Source organism: Cyprinodon tularosa, unplaced genomic scaffold (assembly GCF_016077235.1).
Source record: "Cyprinodon tularosa strain WSP-4 unplaced genomic scaffold, ASM1607723v1 ctg637, whole genome shotgun sequence".
Classification (NCBI taxonomy): Eukaryota; Metazoa; Chordata; class Actinopteri; order Cyprinodontiformes; family Cyprinodontidae; genus Cyprinodon; species Cyprinodon tularosa.
In genome coordinates this window covers 782293-801599 of record NW_024039382.1, presented here as the reverse complement: position 1 = coordinate 801599, position 19307 = coordinate 782293, and the positions used below count along the sequence as shown (strand labels likewise).

General features: G+C 40.3%; 1 protein-coding gene across 2 annotated transcripts in view; it reads left to right on the top strand.

The window, feature by feature from the left end:
* The first annotated feature begins 600 nt into the window (after nt 1-600).
* Nucleotides 601-19307, top strand: part of si:dkeyp-72e1.9 (syntaxin-binding protein 4) — a 156253-nt gene continuing 137546 nt past the window's right edge. The window contains exon 1 of one of the 2 annotated variants that reach the window (XM_038308415.1): nt 601-937. In XM_038308415.1, coding sequence (XP_038164343.1) covers nt 873-937 — 65 coding nt within the window. In that variant the 5' untranslated portion in view covers nt 601-872. Of the gene's footprint in view, nt 938-1829; nt 1988-19307 lie in introns of those variants that run through there. The other variant, XM_038308414.1, reaches the window with a different exon arrangement.

The following is a 19307-nucleotide window of genomic DNA, read 5'->3' as shown; positions in this document are numbered from 1 at the left end:
TACAGAAAATTACTGAATCAATACCTGTGAAACGTCAGGGACGTTGCTGAATAAGTATACTGGAGAGTAACAGCATCGTCACGCAGCATGTTATTGTAATGGTCGATCTCTCAATCGCTAGTTTGTTGGCTCTGCGCTGCCGTAGCGCAAAGATGTCTGCCTCCATGGCTGCGAGACCCGCTCCTATGTAATTAAAAATAACGAATTCTAAGGCAACGCAAATATTAAGGTTAAGAGGCTGAGCTCGTAGATGATGATAAATAACATAGTTATGTATAATATATTACATTTCTGACTGTATATCCCTGTAATTATTACACACTGTAGCTTTAATAAAGTTGGAATAGTTTCCATTTCAGCTGAAACATGTCTGTTTATTGGCATGCTTTATTTAATTAATGTATTATATTCTATATGTTCAATGTACAGAGCAATACTTTATTTGTTTTGGTCGTTCAAGAGAAGAGACTCACAGAGAAGACAGCATTTGGTCTCTTTTTGTAGTCTGTTTCCCAGTGTGACAGCAGCATGGGGCGCGTGTCTCCAAGGAGCGAGTCAGGCTCAGCTTGCTGTGCGCACATTGCTGAGAGCTGTCAGAGCTGTCGGGTTGCGGTCAGTCAGCAGCGAGAAGCCCCATGTGTGGCCCCTGTCCCCGTTACCGAGCAGAGCAGTGTCCGTCGCATTGATTTGGAGGGGAATGAGTGCTGACACATCCTGTCCGCGCAAACAGGCACGCGGCTGCTACTCCGCCTCACAGCGCGGGGCCAGCTGAGGAGCGCGCGGACTGATGCGTCTCTGGGGCAAGAGCGCATGACTTTCGCTCCGAGACCTGCTCGGCAGCAGCAGCCACAGCAACTGGACCACAGCTGGATATGTCGCTGCTGAAACAGCGGGGGAGAGAGCTCGAGCGCTTCGATGGACTGTCGCTCATTTACTGGTAGGTTCACTGAAGGATGGAAAGCTTTATTGGGAGTTCCCAGTTGGGGGGTTACTTCTGTTGGGGATGTACAACAGCAAGCCTGGGTGCAGTATTATTATTCTGCTGTCACCTAGAGGATGGTGAACAGGCAGGCATTTAAAACTGAATAAATAAAAAGAAAGAAAATCACAAATACCTATAATCCAATAAACATTTTGACTGTGATAGTAGTTTAAAATAAATCTCTACTGAATTCAAACAGTATTCAAGACCTTCAATCAATTATTATACTCAAAAAAGTATACCTAAGCAGTTAAATGCATCTATTTGGAAAACAGAACTAGATTTTTTTCAGTATTTGACCTGCCACCTCTCCTTTCTGGCTGACTGATTAATGCATCTCTAATTTAAAGTAAATATTATCAGGAAAAGTAATTGGACTGAGGTTACCACTAATAAACATTAGGCTCAAAGTTTTTCATTTCAGTTACATTGGAAAAAACTTGGAATTTAATTTAATTTCATTATTTACAAGACTGAAATACTGTAGGGGACATTTGGATATGTTAACAGAGGGCTGGAAGCCAAGCTGAAGCTTGCTGCATCTCAAGGCCACATCACAATTCATACAATCATTAGAAAGATCCCCAAATAACGTCAGTTAAATTGAGTCAAACTTGATTGATGGTGGAGGTAGGGCAGATTGGAGAGTTCAATTTGTGCTTGTGTTTTGTCCCTTGGGGAGGAGACTGTCAGCTAAATGTAGGTGCTGAGTGGACAGTTGAAGCTAGGTCGGCCAGGAGTGCTTAAAGGCAAGCTGGAGGGACGGAAAACCATTGCTGGGTGACCCCTTCTCTGTAGAACTCCCGTCTGCTTTCAGCATTATCTCTGCTCGCTAACAGAACCCTACAATAAAGCCACCCTAATGATTCTCTCCTCCAAGAAGTTACCCGAGCTTTGGGACTACTTTCTAATTTATGTCACGGGAGCCCTTGAGTTTAATCCTGATTGCAAAGACATAGACCTGGGTCTGTTTCCTCTACGGATGAATCCAACCATAAAGCCAAGGTAGGCGCCATCAAAAGAAAAGTCATGTTTAAAGACAGAGGAGTGAATTTCTGGCATGGCTGAAGTTTATTCAGTCAAGCAAGAAAATCAAACTGGCATTAAGAGGTTTAAAGCGTGGTGTGATATCAACAATAATGTCATGAAGAAGAGTTGTGTGCATTACGTTCTTTAATACATTGTTTTCCGAATTAAAAAGTGACTATGTTTGTGAGGCTGGGCATGCAAGAGACTATTTAAGCGCTTACAGGGATGGTTTGGTGACGTTATTCATTCTATGCTGTTAAATTACTATCTGTCTGTATCTATAATATTCATCCAGAGGTGATTTCTATTCCATTTTGTTTTATCCTCTCAGCCATGAAGACCTATAGGTTTTTGGCAAAGAGGTGTTTGTAAGTGTGAGTCTGATCTCAGGTTTCTTGCTGGCAATATAAGTTTAGGTAGGACTTTAGCTCCAATTAAGATAAACAATTAGGGCTGCAGCTAACGATTATTTTGCAAATCGATTAATCTTGTGTTCATTTTTGATTAATCGATTAATAATCGGATAGACAAAGGTTCCTTAAGGAAGATTTTTTACAAAATTAAACAAGGTGAAACTAAAACTTTTCCACTTGATGAGCTCTTGATAAAGCATACGGACAGACAAAAAAGATTTTTTTATCTTAAATGCAAAATACTATATATATATATATATATATATATATATATATATATATATATATATATATATATATATATATATATTTTTTTTTTTTTTTTTTTTTTACAGTTTTGATATAATCATGAAGTAGGTTGCTTTGTCAGCTAAAGGCATGTTTTGTAGTGTACACCAGTTAACTATTAACTAATTAAAAAATGAGTGGACGTTTATAATCGATTAATCATGATTAATCCGACTGTTTCAGCCCTACAAACAATAAAACTGAATCATACATAGTTTACATATCATCCGTCTCATAAACTGTGATGAACATACAGGTTACTATATTTGGTTTAAATTAATTACAACTAGGTTTTATGTGTTCTTATTAAGGAACACCCAGACACATCCCCCCCAACACACAGAAACTTCTCTCACTATCGTTGTGGGGCCTTTCCTTTAACTTCCGTTAAATTCTACATCCTAACCGTGACCCCCACTCTAACCCTAAGTTCAGAGGAACCAAATTAAATATACAAGATACTTAATAACTTACCTAAGCTGAGTAGGGTGGGCGACAGTGGCGTCGGATGAAGGAGTTTGCCCTACAACCGGAGGGTTGTCGATTCAAGCCCTAGAGTCAGTGCTGTTGTGTCCTTGGGCAAGACACCTCATCTTCATTACCTTCTGGTGGTGGTCGGAGGACTGCCAGTGTACGGCAGTGTACGGCAGTCTTGCTTCTGTCAGTGAGCCCCAGTGCAGCTGTGGCTACAATGGCTACCGTCAGTGTGTGAGTGTGTGTGTGAATGACTGATTGTAGTGTAAAGAGCTTTGATCAAGTCCTGTGACTTGAAAAAATGCTATATAGGTACAGGCCATTTTACCATTTAGATTGTTTATTCCTAACCATAATGTCAGTGCACTTCTTAACACACTTAATCAGCCTTAATATGGCCTATATCAATAACTTAATCCAACGTAGGAGATTTCCCTACTATCGAAGCCCTGAGATGACTCAAAGATCTTACTTATTTAAATGCATTTAAACTTCATCTATACTTGCCACCAGGTGTGCTTCTCCCTGCACCTGAAAAGATCCATTGATACACCTCCATTTAAGCAGTAAACAGTTTTCCCCTTTGATATTTCGGTTACAACAAACAATGGAAGGCTGTATTGACATTTATTAGTTTGAATGAATATGTATTTCAATCTTTAACAACATTTTTCCAATCTAAAGTGGAAATTTCAGATTTCTTGAATATATTTCCTTACAGTAGAAATCATGTCAGTTTTCCCTTTAGGATTTTACTTTTAGATATCAAAAATGACATTCCATTTCTACTTTTCATATAATCAGTAGTGGATATATGTAAAGATATTTCTACTGATAGAAATATATTGTTGATGAATAGACATTGGGATTTCTAGAATTATTTATTTTCGATGTCTAAAGCAAGTCAGTATGACTAGTATTAACTGGATTATCGGGATCGGAATTTAGATTTCATCCTCGCCACAAATCATGAATGCTTTGTTTAGATTGGAAGAAAGTCATTTAAGAAGTCAATTCGGTTTATTTATATAGCGCCAATTCACAACACATGTATAAACAAAGGTGTTGATGGCAGCAGCACAGCTGATATTTCTCTCCAGGATGGAGTCACAGCCAAACAGGAACAGACCAGATGAAGCTACTATGAGAAAAAGCAGAGAGAGCAGAACGTTAGAGATTGAACTAACAGATTCTGCAGAGTGGGAGAATAGAGATAGAATGAAGCAGAATGATGAAAAAGGGGTCCCTATGTCCTCCAGCAGTCTAAGCCTATAGCAGCATAACTATAGAGATAGCTCAGGATAACCTGAGCCACTCTAACTAGAAGCTTTATCAAAAAGGAAAGTTTTAAGTCTAGCCTTAAAAGTAGACAGGGTGTCTGCCTCACGGACTAAAACTGGTAGTTGGTTCCACAGGAGAGGAGCCTGATAATTAAAAGATCTTCCTCCCATTCTACTTTTAGAAATTCTAGGAACCACTAGTAAACCTGCAGATTGAGAGCGAAGTGCTCTGTTAGGAACATAAGGAACAATCAGATCTCTGATATCAGATGGAGCTTGGCCATTTAAGGCTTTATATGTGAGAAGGAGGATTTTAAATTCTATTCTGGATTTAACAGGAAGCCAATGAAGAGAAGCCAGGATAGGCGAGATATGATCTCTCTTTTTCATTTTCATCAGAACTCTGGCTGCAGCATTTTGGATCAGCTAAAAACTTTTAACCACAATTTGTGGACTTCCTGATAGTAAAGAATTACTCTCAGGAAATAAAAGCCCAATACACATAAATGGGGGAAGGGTTGCCATTTGTACTACTAAGGATTATGTTCCTTTACTACTAAGGAAGTTTATTTTAGATAGAAAGAAAATTTATGCTGGAAAGGGTAATTTTGACCTGGAAGATATGTGTTTCACATATAAGAAAACATAAAGTCAAATTGATAAATGTCAAAATGGCCAATTGAAATGTGTAAAAAATTCTACGAATCTGAATCTTAAAGGTATACAGGTGCTGGTCATAAAATTAGAATATCATGAAAAAGTAGATTGATTTCAGTAATTCCATTTAAAAAGTGAAACTTGTATATTATATTAATACATTACATACAAACTCATATATTTCAGATGTTTATTTTGTTTAATTTTGATGATTACAAATGACAACAAATGAAAATCTCAAATTCATCATATCAGAAAATTAGAATATTACTGAAGACCAATAAAAACAAAGGATTTATAGAAATGTTGGCCAACTGAAAAGTATGAACATGAAAAGTATGAGCATGTACAGCACTCAGTATTTAGTTGGGCCTCCTTTGGCCTGTATTACTGCAGCAATGCGGCGTGGCATGGAGTCGATCAGTCTGTGGCACTGCTCAGGTGTTATGATAGCCCAGGTTGCTCTAATAGTGGCTTTTAGCTCTTCTGAATTGTTGGGTCTGGTGTATTGCATCTTCTTCTTCACAATACCCCATAGATTTTCTATGGGGTTAAGGTCAGGAGAGTTTGCTGGCCAATTAAGAACAGGGATACCATGGTCCTTCAACCAGGTACTGGTAGCTTTGGCACTGTGTGCAGGTGCCAAGTCGTGTTGGAAAATGAAATCTGCATCTCCAAAAAGTTGGTCAGCTGCAGGAAGCATGAAGTGCTCTAAAACTTCCTGGTATGTGGCTGCGTTGACCCTGGACCTCAGAAAACACAATGGACCAACACCAGCAGATGACATGGCACCCCAAACCATCACTGACTGTGGAAACTTTACACTGGACTTCAAGCAACGTGGATGAAGTGCCTCTCTTCTTTTCCTCCAGACTCTGGGACCTTGATTTCCAAAGGAAATGCAAAATTTACTTTCATCAGAGAACATGACTTTGGACCACTCACCAGCAGTCCAGTCCTGTTTCTCTTTAGACGCTTCTGACGCTGTCTGTGGTTCAAGAGTGGCTTGACACAAGGAATGCGACAGCAGAAACCCATGTCTTTCATACGTCTGTGTGTGGTGGTTCTTGAAGCACTCACTCCAGCTGCAGTCCACTCTTTGTGAATCTCCCCCACATTTTTGAAGGGGTTTTGTTTCACAATCCTCTCCAGGGTGCGGTTATCTCTCTTGCTTGTACACTTTTTTCGACCACATCTTTTCCTTCCCTTCGCCTCTCTATTAATGTGCTTGGACACTGAGCTCTGTGAACAGCCAGCCTCTTTAGCGATGACCTTTTGTGTCTTGCCCTCCTTGTGCAAGGTGTCGATGGTCGTCTTTTGGACAACTGTCAAGTCAGCAGTCTTCCCCATGATTGTGTAGCCTATAGAACTAGACTGAAAGACCATTTAAAGGCTTTTGCAGGTGGTTTGAGTTAATTAGCTGATTAGAGTGTGGCACCAGGGGCCATCAATTTTGAACCTTTTCACAATATTCTAATTTTCTGATATGATGAATTTGAGATTTTCATTTGTTGTCATTTGTAATCATCAAAATTAAACAAAATAAACATCTGAAATATATGAGTTTGTATGTAATGTATGAATATAATATACAAGTTTCACTTTTTAAATGGAATTATTGAAATCAATCTACTTTTTCATGATATTCTAATTTTATGACCAGCACCTGTAGTGCTTGGAAAAATCTTTGATTCATTTTGAGACAGCATGAAAAGCCAGCTGAGTACAAAACATAGAGAGGAAAACAGAAGAGAGGGACAAAACTTAGAACAAATGTATGTCTATAACTTTTATCTATCTGTAGAATGGGTCTGTTTTATGTGTTGTCTTCTCAGTTCAGAGGGCCCCCTGCCTGTCTTTGCCTAGGGCCCCAAATTTCCTAAATCCGCCCCTGATCAGAGCTACAATCACTGCAAACAAGGCAGTTCAATGATTGAAAATATCGTACAGTGTATCCCTGGATTAAGGAGAGTAGTGGGTCAAGCCAGGCACCCGACTGCCTTAAATTATCCTTAGGGGGTCCTGATAGCTGCTTGGTTTTTCCTTGAGGTGAACCAACAGAAGTCTCTCGCATCTTTGTGATTTGAGATATCTTGTCAACAGGTCTAGTCACTGAGGACTGTTGGTTGAGTCTTCTTTGGTACTTAAACAAGGCAGGAGGTCTTCCACATCACTGGAACTGTCTCCAGGGTCAGAATAAGGGTGAAGAGTTGCTGTAGACCTTCAGAACTCTGGGGCTGACACCATCAGGCCCTGACTTATTACGATTCAGTCTCTCTAGTTGCTTCTTCACTTGACTTCAAGAGACAGATTGGTAAAAGATGAAAGGAGGAGCACCATCTTCTGATCTGGCTAACAACAAACACATAGAAGCAGGAGAGTCAATGGGAGAGGAGGGCAGGAGGTCATATCTGAAACAGATTTAAGAGCTTCCTTATTTGACTGCTCTTGATGTGGAGAAGAAACTGCTCTAATGTACCAATAAATAATTACGTTTAATGTGTAAAATAAAGTTGATTATTCAGTCTGTACTTATGTATTTCATGGAGTCTGCACAGCCGAGCAATCATGGAATTATTTTCATGGTCAACTTCACCATTTGAACCCAGTGGGCCGGATAAGGCAGCTTCCATAGAAACGTCTAAGGCTACATTCACACTTCAGGACTTAATGCTCAATTCCGACTTTTTGTGTGTGTGTGAAATCCGATTCTTTTGTGTTGTCGTTCACATTTTCAAATATATGCGACTAATGTGTAATCCCCTGTTTGAACTGCATTCATACAACTTAATGAATAGGGACCTTTGTTGAGGATTAATGACGTACAGGTCAGATGAATGCAACCTGGCCATTGAAAAGATCAGATGTGCATCAGATTCTTTTTAACTGAACAAGATGAGAACTGGTTTTTGTTTTTCTTCATATCTATGTCAATATCTTTGCTGGAAAAGGCAGAAGTAACTTCAAAATCATGTTGCTATTTATCTACCAAAAATGGGGTGAGCAAGTCCAGCCTCTATATCCCCACTTTGGTTTCTAAAAAGTTAATTAGAGAGCATTTAATCGATGTTAGTCAGTGCTGATGTTGAATCTGTATGTGGTATTTCCCATCACGCTGGACCACAGAAAGCTTTTTCATAATTTTATTAAAGATATTTTAGACTTAACTTGGGATATGGTGGTGATCACACTGGCTATCTCCAGCAGTCTATGAGCGAGAGGTGGAGTACAACCTGTACAAGTCGCCAGTCTGTTGCAGGGCAACACAGAGGCACACAAAGACACAGGTCTGATGCCTACACAGAAGCAAAAGCTTACCACATGTCATGTTCTTTTTAAGGGATCTGACCCACATGCAGGAAACCACTCAGAGAACCAGAGTAAAAGTTCAACAGGTTTATTGAAAACACACAATGCGTTGGATCCAGGGTTACTCAGAGAGCTGGTGAACCGGAACTGGAAGTGAGAAGGGAAGCTCAGAGTTTAGTTCAGGTTCCGTGGGAAACTTGAACGACGACTTGCAAAAACATAGATTGAAACGGGACTCAGGTTTCCCAAAAGGTGTTCTCCCCAGCATCCAGTCGGTGTGCGTTATTCCAGAACTTGGTTGACTCGTTGGAGGGCGGACAGCTTTTACTTTGGTTAGGTTGGTTCCTTGAGGAGAAATGGAGCGGACTGCCTCTGAGATTTCCAGGAGAACTTGAACGGTACGTGTGGAGATTTATCCCTTGCTCAGTGTGAAGCTCAAACAATCCTTTCAGGGGGAGAAGGCCCAAACATCCAGTTTGCATGCCCTGCTCAATGTGAAGCTCAAACGATCCTTCCAGGGGGAGAAGGCCAAACATCCTGTTTGCAGGATGACTTCCCGTCGAGAGGCAAAGACAAAAACCAAGGTTAGAACTCAGAGAGACAAAGACTCAGCTAAACTCAGCTTGGCTAGAGTACCCAAAACTGGCAAACACTCTGGCGTCAAGGTAGTGGCAGTCCACTGCTTAAGAGTCCTCAGATAATGAGCCAACCAGCCGCAGGTGTGTGGAAGGGCCAACGAGAACAGGGCGCAACCTGGTGGTGGAGGGGGAAAACACAAACAAAAACACAACCCACACAGAACTGGATTCCTAACACCACAGCACATAAAATTATGCACATCAGGATAGGATTGTAACAGGCGTCTTCCCTACAGCTCTGCCTTTCTTTTAAGTAGTTATTTTTTTATGTAAACTGTCAACTAACCCAATTCTTCTCAACTAGTTTTATAATGTTTGGGCCCTTCAGGGGTCTCTTATTGAAGCAAAGGAGAGACTGGAGTAATTAAGTAAAATCAGCAATAAAGAGACGTAAGCCTTCAATAAAAAGGTTTTTATGTTCTTGGGAGAAACATCTCCTGCATTGATGGGCAAACATTATTTTTTTAATCTGATGGCTCCTTGCATTCATACCAACTAAGCCCCTTTGAAGCTGTTTTTCAACCTTGCTCGAAGAAAAAATATAATCACTGAAATTCTTACAATAAAATATACCAGATCTGGCTTAATGTTTGAATTTAGTTTTAGAGAAAATAAAAACAAATCTTTACGTTTTTTCAAATTAAGGGAATTATTATTTTAGCAAAAAAAAATTGTTTTCTTGCTGAACCCTGTACACAAATGAATACTTATTGATAGTAAAAAAATAAAAGAATATCATGTATTCTGAGGAATTTATTTTTATTTACTGAAAGGTAATCATAAAAGTACACAAGTTTGGTTTGTTTTTCAGTTCTGTCCTTGACTTGATCTTGACAGTGAATCTGACCCTAAACTGTGACAGTGGTGGCAGGTGGGAGTTGATGCATGTTGGCAGATTATTTATGTGACTCCTGTCCTCACTTATTCAGGCCTTTGGTGGCAGCAAGCATCAATTTATTCCTGCTGTGACAGAGAACAACAGCATGCTCTAATTAAGTCACCTGGGCTTAGCATCTTTAACCTCTACAGCAGGATTCCACTATTTGTGTTTTAACAATAAATCATCATCTTCATTATTTTCATTCTGTTCAGATTATCAGTTAATTTTGTTCTCCAAATAAATAATTGAAAAACAAATTTATTGAATATGAAAACAAATGCTTTACCCCTGGAAATAAGCCCAAAACAAAATAATAAAAACAAACAAATGAAAAAGATGAGTTAAGTGGACATTTATTTGTAAACTGAACCACGACCCATTTGAAAATCCTGTATTATTCAGTTTTGATGTTGGCGCTTATGGCTGACTTGATTACATTCACCAGTGTAGTTCCGCCCAGTTTTCATGCACTGCTCATCTTATCCACCTGCTTCTGCTTCTATTTAAAAACCTTGGTCCCAGCCATCAGTGCCAGATTATTCTTGAGCCTTTGGTGTTTAGAGTTCTCTTGCATTTCTATAGTGTTCTAATTGCCTGATCCTCAGCTGTTTCTGTATATAGACCTGTCTGCCCCAGTCTGATCTGTTTTCCTGGCCTGTCTTTGGATTCCTGTTGGATTCTTCTGTGGACTGAACCTGGATCTGCCTCTTTACTTCGCCCTGTGGATTTTCCTGCCTTTCTTCGTCTGCCCAGATCCGATCTCCTGTCAGCTCTGCAGCCTTCTAGGCTTCTGGGTCTGTAACTCTCTGACAGCGTCAGCCAACCAGCTGGAATCATCCTTGTTCTCTGGGCATAGACTGAACTGTCAAACCAGGTTAGTGACTTACACCCTAGCCGCTGCAGCTGCCGCCACTGCAGATCCAACTCGTCATTGTTTGAATAAACGCTTCTTAAGTATTCCACTGTCTGTCATGACTGAATTCTGGGTCCTACTTTCTGAGCCATTACACTACAGGAACATTTAATGAAATGTGCCTTCCAATATGACAATGACACCAAATATTTTGTTATGTAACATAACTCTTTTTCGTACTAACCAAAAGAAGGACACTTAGACTTAGACAAACTTTATTGTCATTTTGTACTCACAGGGTGTATACAAAACGGAATTTCGTTCAGTACAGCTCTCAAGACATTTCCATTTCTTAAAGTGCAGCATTGATACAATTTAAACATCGTGATAAAATGTAAACATGAGACTGAGATGTGATGTACAGTTTTTCCAACATTGAGCTTTTTTATTTATTATTATTTTTATTTTATTTTTTCGTTTTAATTAACATTCAGCAGCCTAATAGCATTGAGGAAGAAGCTGTTTTGGAATCTGCTGGTCCTGCATTGAATGCTGCAAAGTCTCTTCCCAGAGGGCAGCAGTGAGAACAGCCCATGGTGGGGGTGTGAGGGGTCATTGATGATGTTTAGGCATGGTATACGCAGCGCTGGGATGAAATATGTTTGTAGGGATGAACCTTTCTGCAGTTTTCACTACTCTCCTCACCTTCTTCCAGTCTGGGGTGCTGCAGCCTCCACACCACACAGTGAGACAGCTGGTCAGAACGCTCTCTGTGGTGCTTCTGTAGAAGGTGGTAAGGATGGGTGGGGACATGTGAGCTCTCCTCATCCCCCTACATGCGCTTTTGTGCCAGTAAGGTGGTGTTTAGAGTCCAGGTGAGGTTGTCTGTGATGTGTACCCCCAATAATTTGGTGTTGCTTACCACCTCTACTGCTGAGCTGTGGATGAGCAATGGAACATGGATTGGCCAGTTCTTCCTGAAGTCGACGATGATCTCCTTATTCTTCTTCACATGCAGGATCAGGTTGTTATCCCTGCCCCAGTCCACCAGCTGCTCCATCTGCTCTCTGTAGCCCTGCTCGTTGTTGTCTCTGATGAGGCCCACCACTGTAGTGTCATCTGTGAACTTCCCGATGTGATTGGTGGTGAACCTGGGAATGCAGTTGTGTGTCATCCGGGTGAACAACCGGGGGATCAGGATGCAGTCCTGAGGGGAGCCTGTGCTTAGGATGATGGCATCAGAGGTTTTTCTTGCGACCCGGAAAGGAGGTCTGTTGGTGAGGAAGTCTAGCAGCCAATAGCAGAGGGGTGTATTTAAGCCCAGCTGTTCCAGTTTTTCTATCAGATGTTGTGGGATGATGGTGTTGAAAGCTGAACTGAAGTCCAGCAACAGCATCCACACGTGGGTGTTCTTCTCCTCCAGGTGTGCCAGGCTCAGGTAAAAAGCAAAGGAGATGGCTTCCTCAGTGGAGCGGTTCCATCTTGGCTTAACTACAACAAATCCATAAAATCCATTTTATGATATCGTCCATACCATTCCACTTCTGGCAATTAGTGTCCTCTTTAGGAGGGCTGAACAAATTTCAAGACCTCGCCAAACTTTAACAAACATTTGATACAGTTAATCATAATATTCTTTAAAAAAGACTTGAGTATTTTGTAAGAATTAAAGGAACAGCACTAGACTGTTTTAAATCTTATCTATCTGATCGATTTCAGTTTGTTCACGTTAATGACAAATCTTCCTAATTCTCCAGGGTTAACTGTGGAGCACCACAGGGATCAGTTCTAGGACCAATATTTTCATCAGAAAATATTGATAATGTGTTATTATCCATGTTGTTTGGGGTTTTCTTCCACCATGACTGCCTCAAATAAAGATTTGGTGCTGCACGCACAGTTAAAGGGCTCCACAACGCTTTCTGCCAGAGTGGTGGTGCAGAGGTAGCCCATTTTCCCATCAATGTTTTATGTAACCATTTTTTTTTTTTAATCGATACTAAGAAGTGAAAGATCGATATTATATTGGGCAGCCGAATATCACGATATATCGCCAAAACGATTATTTCCCACACCCCTACTCACCAATGGCACAAGGGAACAAGAATAATCTGGCCCTGATAACTGGATGTAAGCACCTTATATAGAGGCAGGAGCAGGTGGATCAGATAAGCAGTTACTACAAACTAGGCAGAGTTAAACAGGTGAATTGAATGAATAATTAACCACTCATCAGCTCCAATATCATTAGACAGACAGACAAACAGACAGACAGACAGACAGACAGACAGACAGACAGACAGACAGACAGACAGACAGACAGACAGACAGACAGACAGACAGACAGACAGACAGATAGATAGATAGATAGATAGATTCTTAACTGATTTCTGGGACATCTTTGCCATTAAATACTAAATTAATGTGCTGTTTCCTGTTTAGATGTTTATTTGCCTTTAATTTCAATATGAGTTCTACCTTACGTTAGTTTGTGTGTGTGTCTAAACTCATAATCTTCTTTTTTCTTTGTCTTTAGGTAAATTATCTTTGCTTAAGTACTTTATTTCATTAATAAGTTTGCAGATACTTGAAGAGCCAGTCAAGTGGGACCCATTCTTTATTGTCAGAAAAAGTCGTTAAGCAGTAACAGAATTCCGGTGAATTTTTCGCTGATGATGATCGATTTGTAGTGACGGACATCAATCACTTTGATTATCTCTTTACAAAGGATGTAGATGCTGAGGCAGATTGCTGACTGGTTTTCCTCTAGGGAATTATTCATGTTGCTGATGTTTTATTTGTTTTCCTCCCTACCATTGATGTCGTCCTAAAAATCTGACTGCACTGCTATTTTAATAAGTCAGAGGTGTCCAACTGTTATCTGTCTCCCCATTTCTAATCAGCAGGTGTACATGTGTTGCTTAGTTGTGTTTCAGGTGCTAGAATGTAATGCAAAGTGTTTTAAGCTGCTAATGAAAAAAAAAGGGCTTGTAAGAGTAGGCAGCAACAACTCATAAAAAATAATCATCCATAATCTTATCTGTGAGTAAATTTTATTTCATTTATCAAGCACATTTTTGGCCTTTATCTTTAAAAGTGACTTGTTAAAGAGATCCGTTTAGATCACACTGTGGTGTTTTGCAGTTTCACCCAGCAAGTCATGGCTTTGTGTAACTGAATAAAAGGTATTGTGGAGGATTTTGGCGAGTCCCGCCGTCTCCATTTAAAAAAATAAAAGCACATGCACAACCCTGTACCCGTTCCCCAGAGGAAATGTCTATTAAATGCTTCCACGAGCCTGTTTCTGTACGCTTTGTTTAAAAGCTGCTGTTCTCATAGCTCATACAAGCTTACTGTGCCCAAACTCCCACTCCAACCTAAATCCCTCAATTAATATAAAGAGCAGGGAATAAATGTAACTTATCATTAAGACAGATGATCACTGCTTTTTGCTACCCGTTGGTCAAATAAATCCTCCTCCACTGTGAGGTGCCCGCGCCATCTTTATTATTACTCGCTGCTGTATGATAGCGACAGCCTATGGCGACAGCGGGCCACTGTGACAGCATATCCCATAACGCTTTGAGAGGAGACCTCTCCGCAAACCCAAAAACTAGAACACAAGCCAGGCCGTCTTACAAGGCTACATTAATAGAAGACCAAATGAAACTTTTGGGGAATTCCCAGGGACACTTTAACTGGGGACATGGGGTATAAATGGCGACTGTCCCTGGAAAGCAGTCATCTGGTCACACTTACAGTAGTAGTAGTAAAACAAAGCAGAGTAGATTTCTCCTAAATGTTTGATTAATTGGGTAGTGATTAAAAAGGCCATCTATAAAAGGTTTTTAGAAAAAGTTAGACGTACATTGATGTGAGAGGAACTAGTGTTACCTTGTCCAGTGTCCAGCTGAAATTCATGATTATGCTTGTTTTGGCTTGGACAGCCAAGTTAAGAGTTAAGTTTTAGACTTTTAAATAGTCTCTCAATTGCAATTGATTGTTTCAGGAGGCAAGGGGAGCAATTCAATTCGGTTTATTTATTTAGAACCAATCCACAACACATGTCATCCCAAGTCACTTTACAGAAATAATTAAACCAGATGAAGTTTTCTATCTAAGGAAAACCAGCTGGGACATGGCCCCTGCTGCTCTCTGCTAGAGCAGCAATTTCACAGACTAACATTTTAGATTCTGTCAGGTTGGATGGAGAACATCATGCAGATATGAATCTGCTTTGATCTAAACCCTTCCATGCAACTTTATGTTTAGAGTCAATGTCTTACTGAAAGCAATAGCATGAAGTCGTTTAAACTCTTACAGTAGCAGCCATTCAAAATTGCCTGTCAAACACCATCCGAATGGCAGCCAACTTCCAGCCAGTGGCCTTCTCCTGGGCATGCATTTTTTTTATCTGACTTCACCCTTTCACTGATTTATAGGGTCTGACCAGGAGATGACACTTCTCTTTAGATCTTGATGTGCACAAATCATGACAGAAACAATATTTTAGTACAAAGATTGAAGTTTAAAAAGGAATTTTAGAGGACAAGCCGAGGACTCATCAAGGAAAGTGGAGGAATTTTGAATGGCTACTACTTCAACCAGGGTCCCTGTTCCTGCTGACAGGAGCAGGAAGCAGCATCCTTCTAAAATGTTAGAAGACACACAGCTCTTGATGAGGTAAAATGATTTGAAATAAAATGATGTCACTGAGGCCTTTATTTAGTTGCTCTTGGGATCCCTTTGAACGTCTGGGGCTTTGGGTCCCCTCGCGCTCACCTCGGTGCTCTGGAGGGGCACGTCTTTGGCTCTTCACAACCACGATTGAGCATAGCTGATCTTAGATTTTCAAAGCTTTATAGATTTTTGTAGCCGCTGCTGGCTGAGTAGGTTTTTTACTGTGATGCGTCTCCAAGAAGGCCATGATGCGTTCCATGTGTATTTTGCATTTTTATTTTAAAACGTAGGACAAACTTTGGTTGGATCAAACAAAAATATTGTTTATAGTCAGAACTGAGAAATTATGTGAAATGATGTTCAAAATAATGACCTAAATGAAGCTGATTAAAAATGACGGTCAACAGAAAAGTTTGTAATAAACACTTCACCAAATCACCTGTGGAACACACCCACATCAGGTAGATAACGCAAAATCACAGCTCCAACTAATCAAATGAGGTGCAAAAAAATCTGAACACCTGTGGAACCATAACAAATAAACAAAGTAAATATTCACTTTGGCTCCTACAATTGTTTAAAACCTAACCCTGGTTTCCTACATGCTTGGCTGCAGGAACTGAGACTAATTTACACACAGCTTGACTCTGTTCACTGATCTTTCTGCTTCTGATGTTGTAATGTTTTTATCATTTAGGAGTGTTTGAAAAAAGGATGGTAAGGTAAAAAGCACACCAGAGACAACCTTGGACACAACCGTGTCTTTCAAATGGAGCATTTTCTTAAGTATACAGTATCACCAAATTACTTTAAAAAAAAGCTTAACCCGTCAACACACCAAACACAATTTGGTAGTCAATCTGACAGCTGGTTTTCTTGCTTGCTCAGTTGAACCACCATGAGTTTTGTTAGGACCATCATAGAGTTGGATGTCAGGGCAACAGTTCTTTGGTACCAGAGAAGGCAGGAGTAAAGTATTATCAAATTCCAAAAAAGTTAAAAAGCAATCCACTGGACTTTTTTTCCAAATTTGAAGGACGTATCGCTTTCCATCAATTCACAATTTCAGAATTAGCGTTGAGTTTGAAGCTTCATGTAGTAGCCCAAATTATTTCCAAATGATCTCTATGTAGATGGCGGCTCTTGGGCGAAGTGAAGCAAAACTGAGAGAGGCATAGGTCAACTTATTCGATCTGTGGCTCTGCTCCTCTGTTACTCCACAGTTTGTTTCTAAAGGTAGCCTCAGCCAGCTGTAGCCTTTCCCCGCTGGCACTGTTCCCCAGTAGGATTCACTCTCTTACTGAGCTGGCAGCAGCAAGTAGCCTTCTGTGATATGCTGATTCCCCGCAGAGCTTCTCTAATCTCCTGCTGTGGTTCTTTCTTTCCAGAGGATGATAAGGCAGGTAGCCTGGTAATTTTTATTTTTTTTTTACTCCAGGAATTCTCACTATGATTTCCTGCTTCTCCTGTCTGAGCTCTACAATGCCATCTCACCTAACCCTCTGCTGTCAGCGTGATTTGTCTCTAAATCCAGGGCCCCAAACTGGTTCATGGATAAGCGGAAGTACTGCTGAAGGTGACCATCAGTTTAGTTTGTGCCTTCAACTCGTTGCCCAAAGGAAGAAATTACTTGGATAAAACAAAACCGAATATCTTCAGAACGGCTCCAAATGACACAAAACTAATATGGGTGAGTAAAACATGATGTAATAACATAAAATCAAGGGGCCAATGTAAAAAAAACCTGTGTGCCCCTTTAACAGGAATAAAACTCCAGCAGGACCAGACTCAGTATGAGTGGCCATCTGCCAGAAACACACAGCCAGCCAGACAAGCTCCGAGCCAGCTCCCATGTTAGAGGATGAAACAGAGCATTTCCAGTTAGTCACAGTCAGAGAAACAGAACTACACTTAAAGTAGGACGAGCTTGAATATCCATGAACAAAGGTGTTGATGGCAGCAGCACAGCTGATATTTCTCTCCAGGATGGAGTCACAGCCAAACAGGAACAGACCAGATGAAGCTACTATGAGAAAAAGCAGAGAGAGCAGAACGTTAGAGGTTGAGCTAATAGATTCTGCAGAGTGGGAGAACAGAGATAGAATGAAGCAGAATGATGAAAAAGGGTCCCTACGTCCTCCAGCAGTCTAAGCCTATAGCAGCATAACTATAGAGATAGTTCAGGATAACCTGAGCCACTCTAAGTAGAAGCTTTATCAAAAAGGAAAGTTTTAAGCCTAGCCTTAAAAGTAGACAGGGTGTCTGCCTGACGGACTAAAACTGGTAGCTGGTTCCACAGGAGAGGAGCCTGATAACTAAAAGATCTGCCTCCCATTCTACTTTAGAAATTCTAGGAACCACTAGTAAACCTGCAGATTGAGAGCGAAGTGCTCTGTTAGGAACATAAGGAACAATCAGATCTCTGATATCAGATGGAGCTTGGCCATTTAAGGCTTTATATGTGAGAAGGAGGATTTTAAATTCTATTCTGGATTTAACAGGAAGCCAATGAAGAGAAGCCAGGATAGGAAAGATATGATCTCTCTTTTTCATTTTCATCAGAACTCTGGCTGCAGCATTTTGGATCAGCTGAAGGCTTTTAACTACAGTTTGTGGACTTCCTGATAGTAAAGAATTACAATAGTCCAGCCTTGAAGTAACAAATGCATGGACTAGTTTCTATTTCTATTTTCTTGCATTGTTCGGGAGTTCAAAGAAGGAAATTATAGAAAATTCTTGGTTATGGGATTTAAATTACAGGTCCTGATCAAAAATAACACCAAGTTGTTTTATAAAAAAAGATCAAGATCAATTTAATGCCTTCAAGATGAAGACCCAGTGACTACTTAACTTCTTATTCAGAAACTCTGGTCCAAATATGATAATCCTTCTTTTGTCTGCATTCACAGGCAGAAGGTTATCATTTTTTTGTGCCTTTAAAGCATGCCTGTTGGGATTTTTGGACAGACATAGCTGAAAATGAATCCCATGCTGCCTGATCACTTTACTGATGAGAATATGTATAGTAAAGAGAGTTGGCCCTATCACTGATACTCCAGCTTTGTCTCAGTAAAACACGATACTGAATGAATGATATTTTGGCTCGGTCCTTGCACGAGATTGGATTTTTACTAACTTGTTTTCTAAAGACCTAACATTGCCCACAATGGAAGACTAGGTTTGAATTTCATCCTTTCATCTTGCTTCTGCTCTGAATCTTTGGCCTCATCCTTTATATCTTAACCAGGACTTGCCAGAGTAGTTGAACTATTATTTCAACTTTTGAAATATTAATGAGATGCTCCTTAAAACTAATTGCTAATGTTACTGTGGTTAAGCATCATCACAAATATCCAAAAACCATAAAGCCAGGCATAAACTTTGTGATATATTCAATCCTTGTACTCAGCTGCAGCTCAAACTGTACGATGAAATCGCAGGGGTTAAGAGTTCACAGCTTACAACGTATGTTCTTGTACCATATGGCCGAACGTTCTGATGCGATCTAACTGCTCACATTGCACATCCAAAACCAGACGGCGGGCTCCACACCAAGAGATAGCGCTGGTCTCACTTGTTTGCACATGCACAGTGCTCGAGGTTCTGGTAAATCAGCTCGTAAATGCTCGTAGCTCTGCTTTAACAGCAGGATTTGCCCATGAACATCTCCGGAGGGCCAACTGAATTTCAAACATTTTTGATTTTCTCACGACCTTACTGTTCCTGATCGGGACGTTGTCGTGAGAGGCTGATCGCCTTTTGTTACCACCTGTATACTACTAAATTCCTTTACTGACGAGTCAGACAGGGCTTTTGGATTCTCA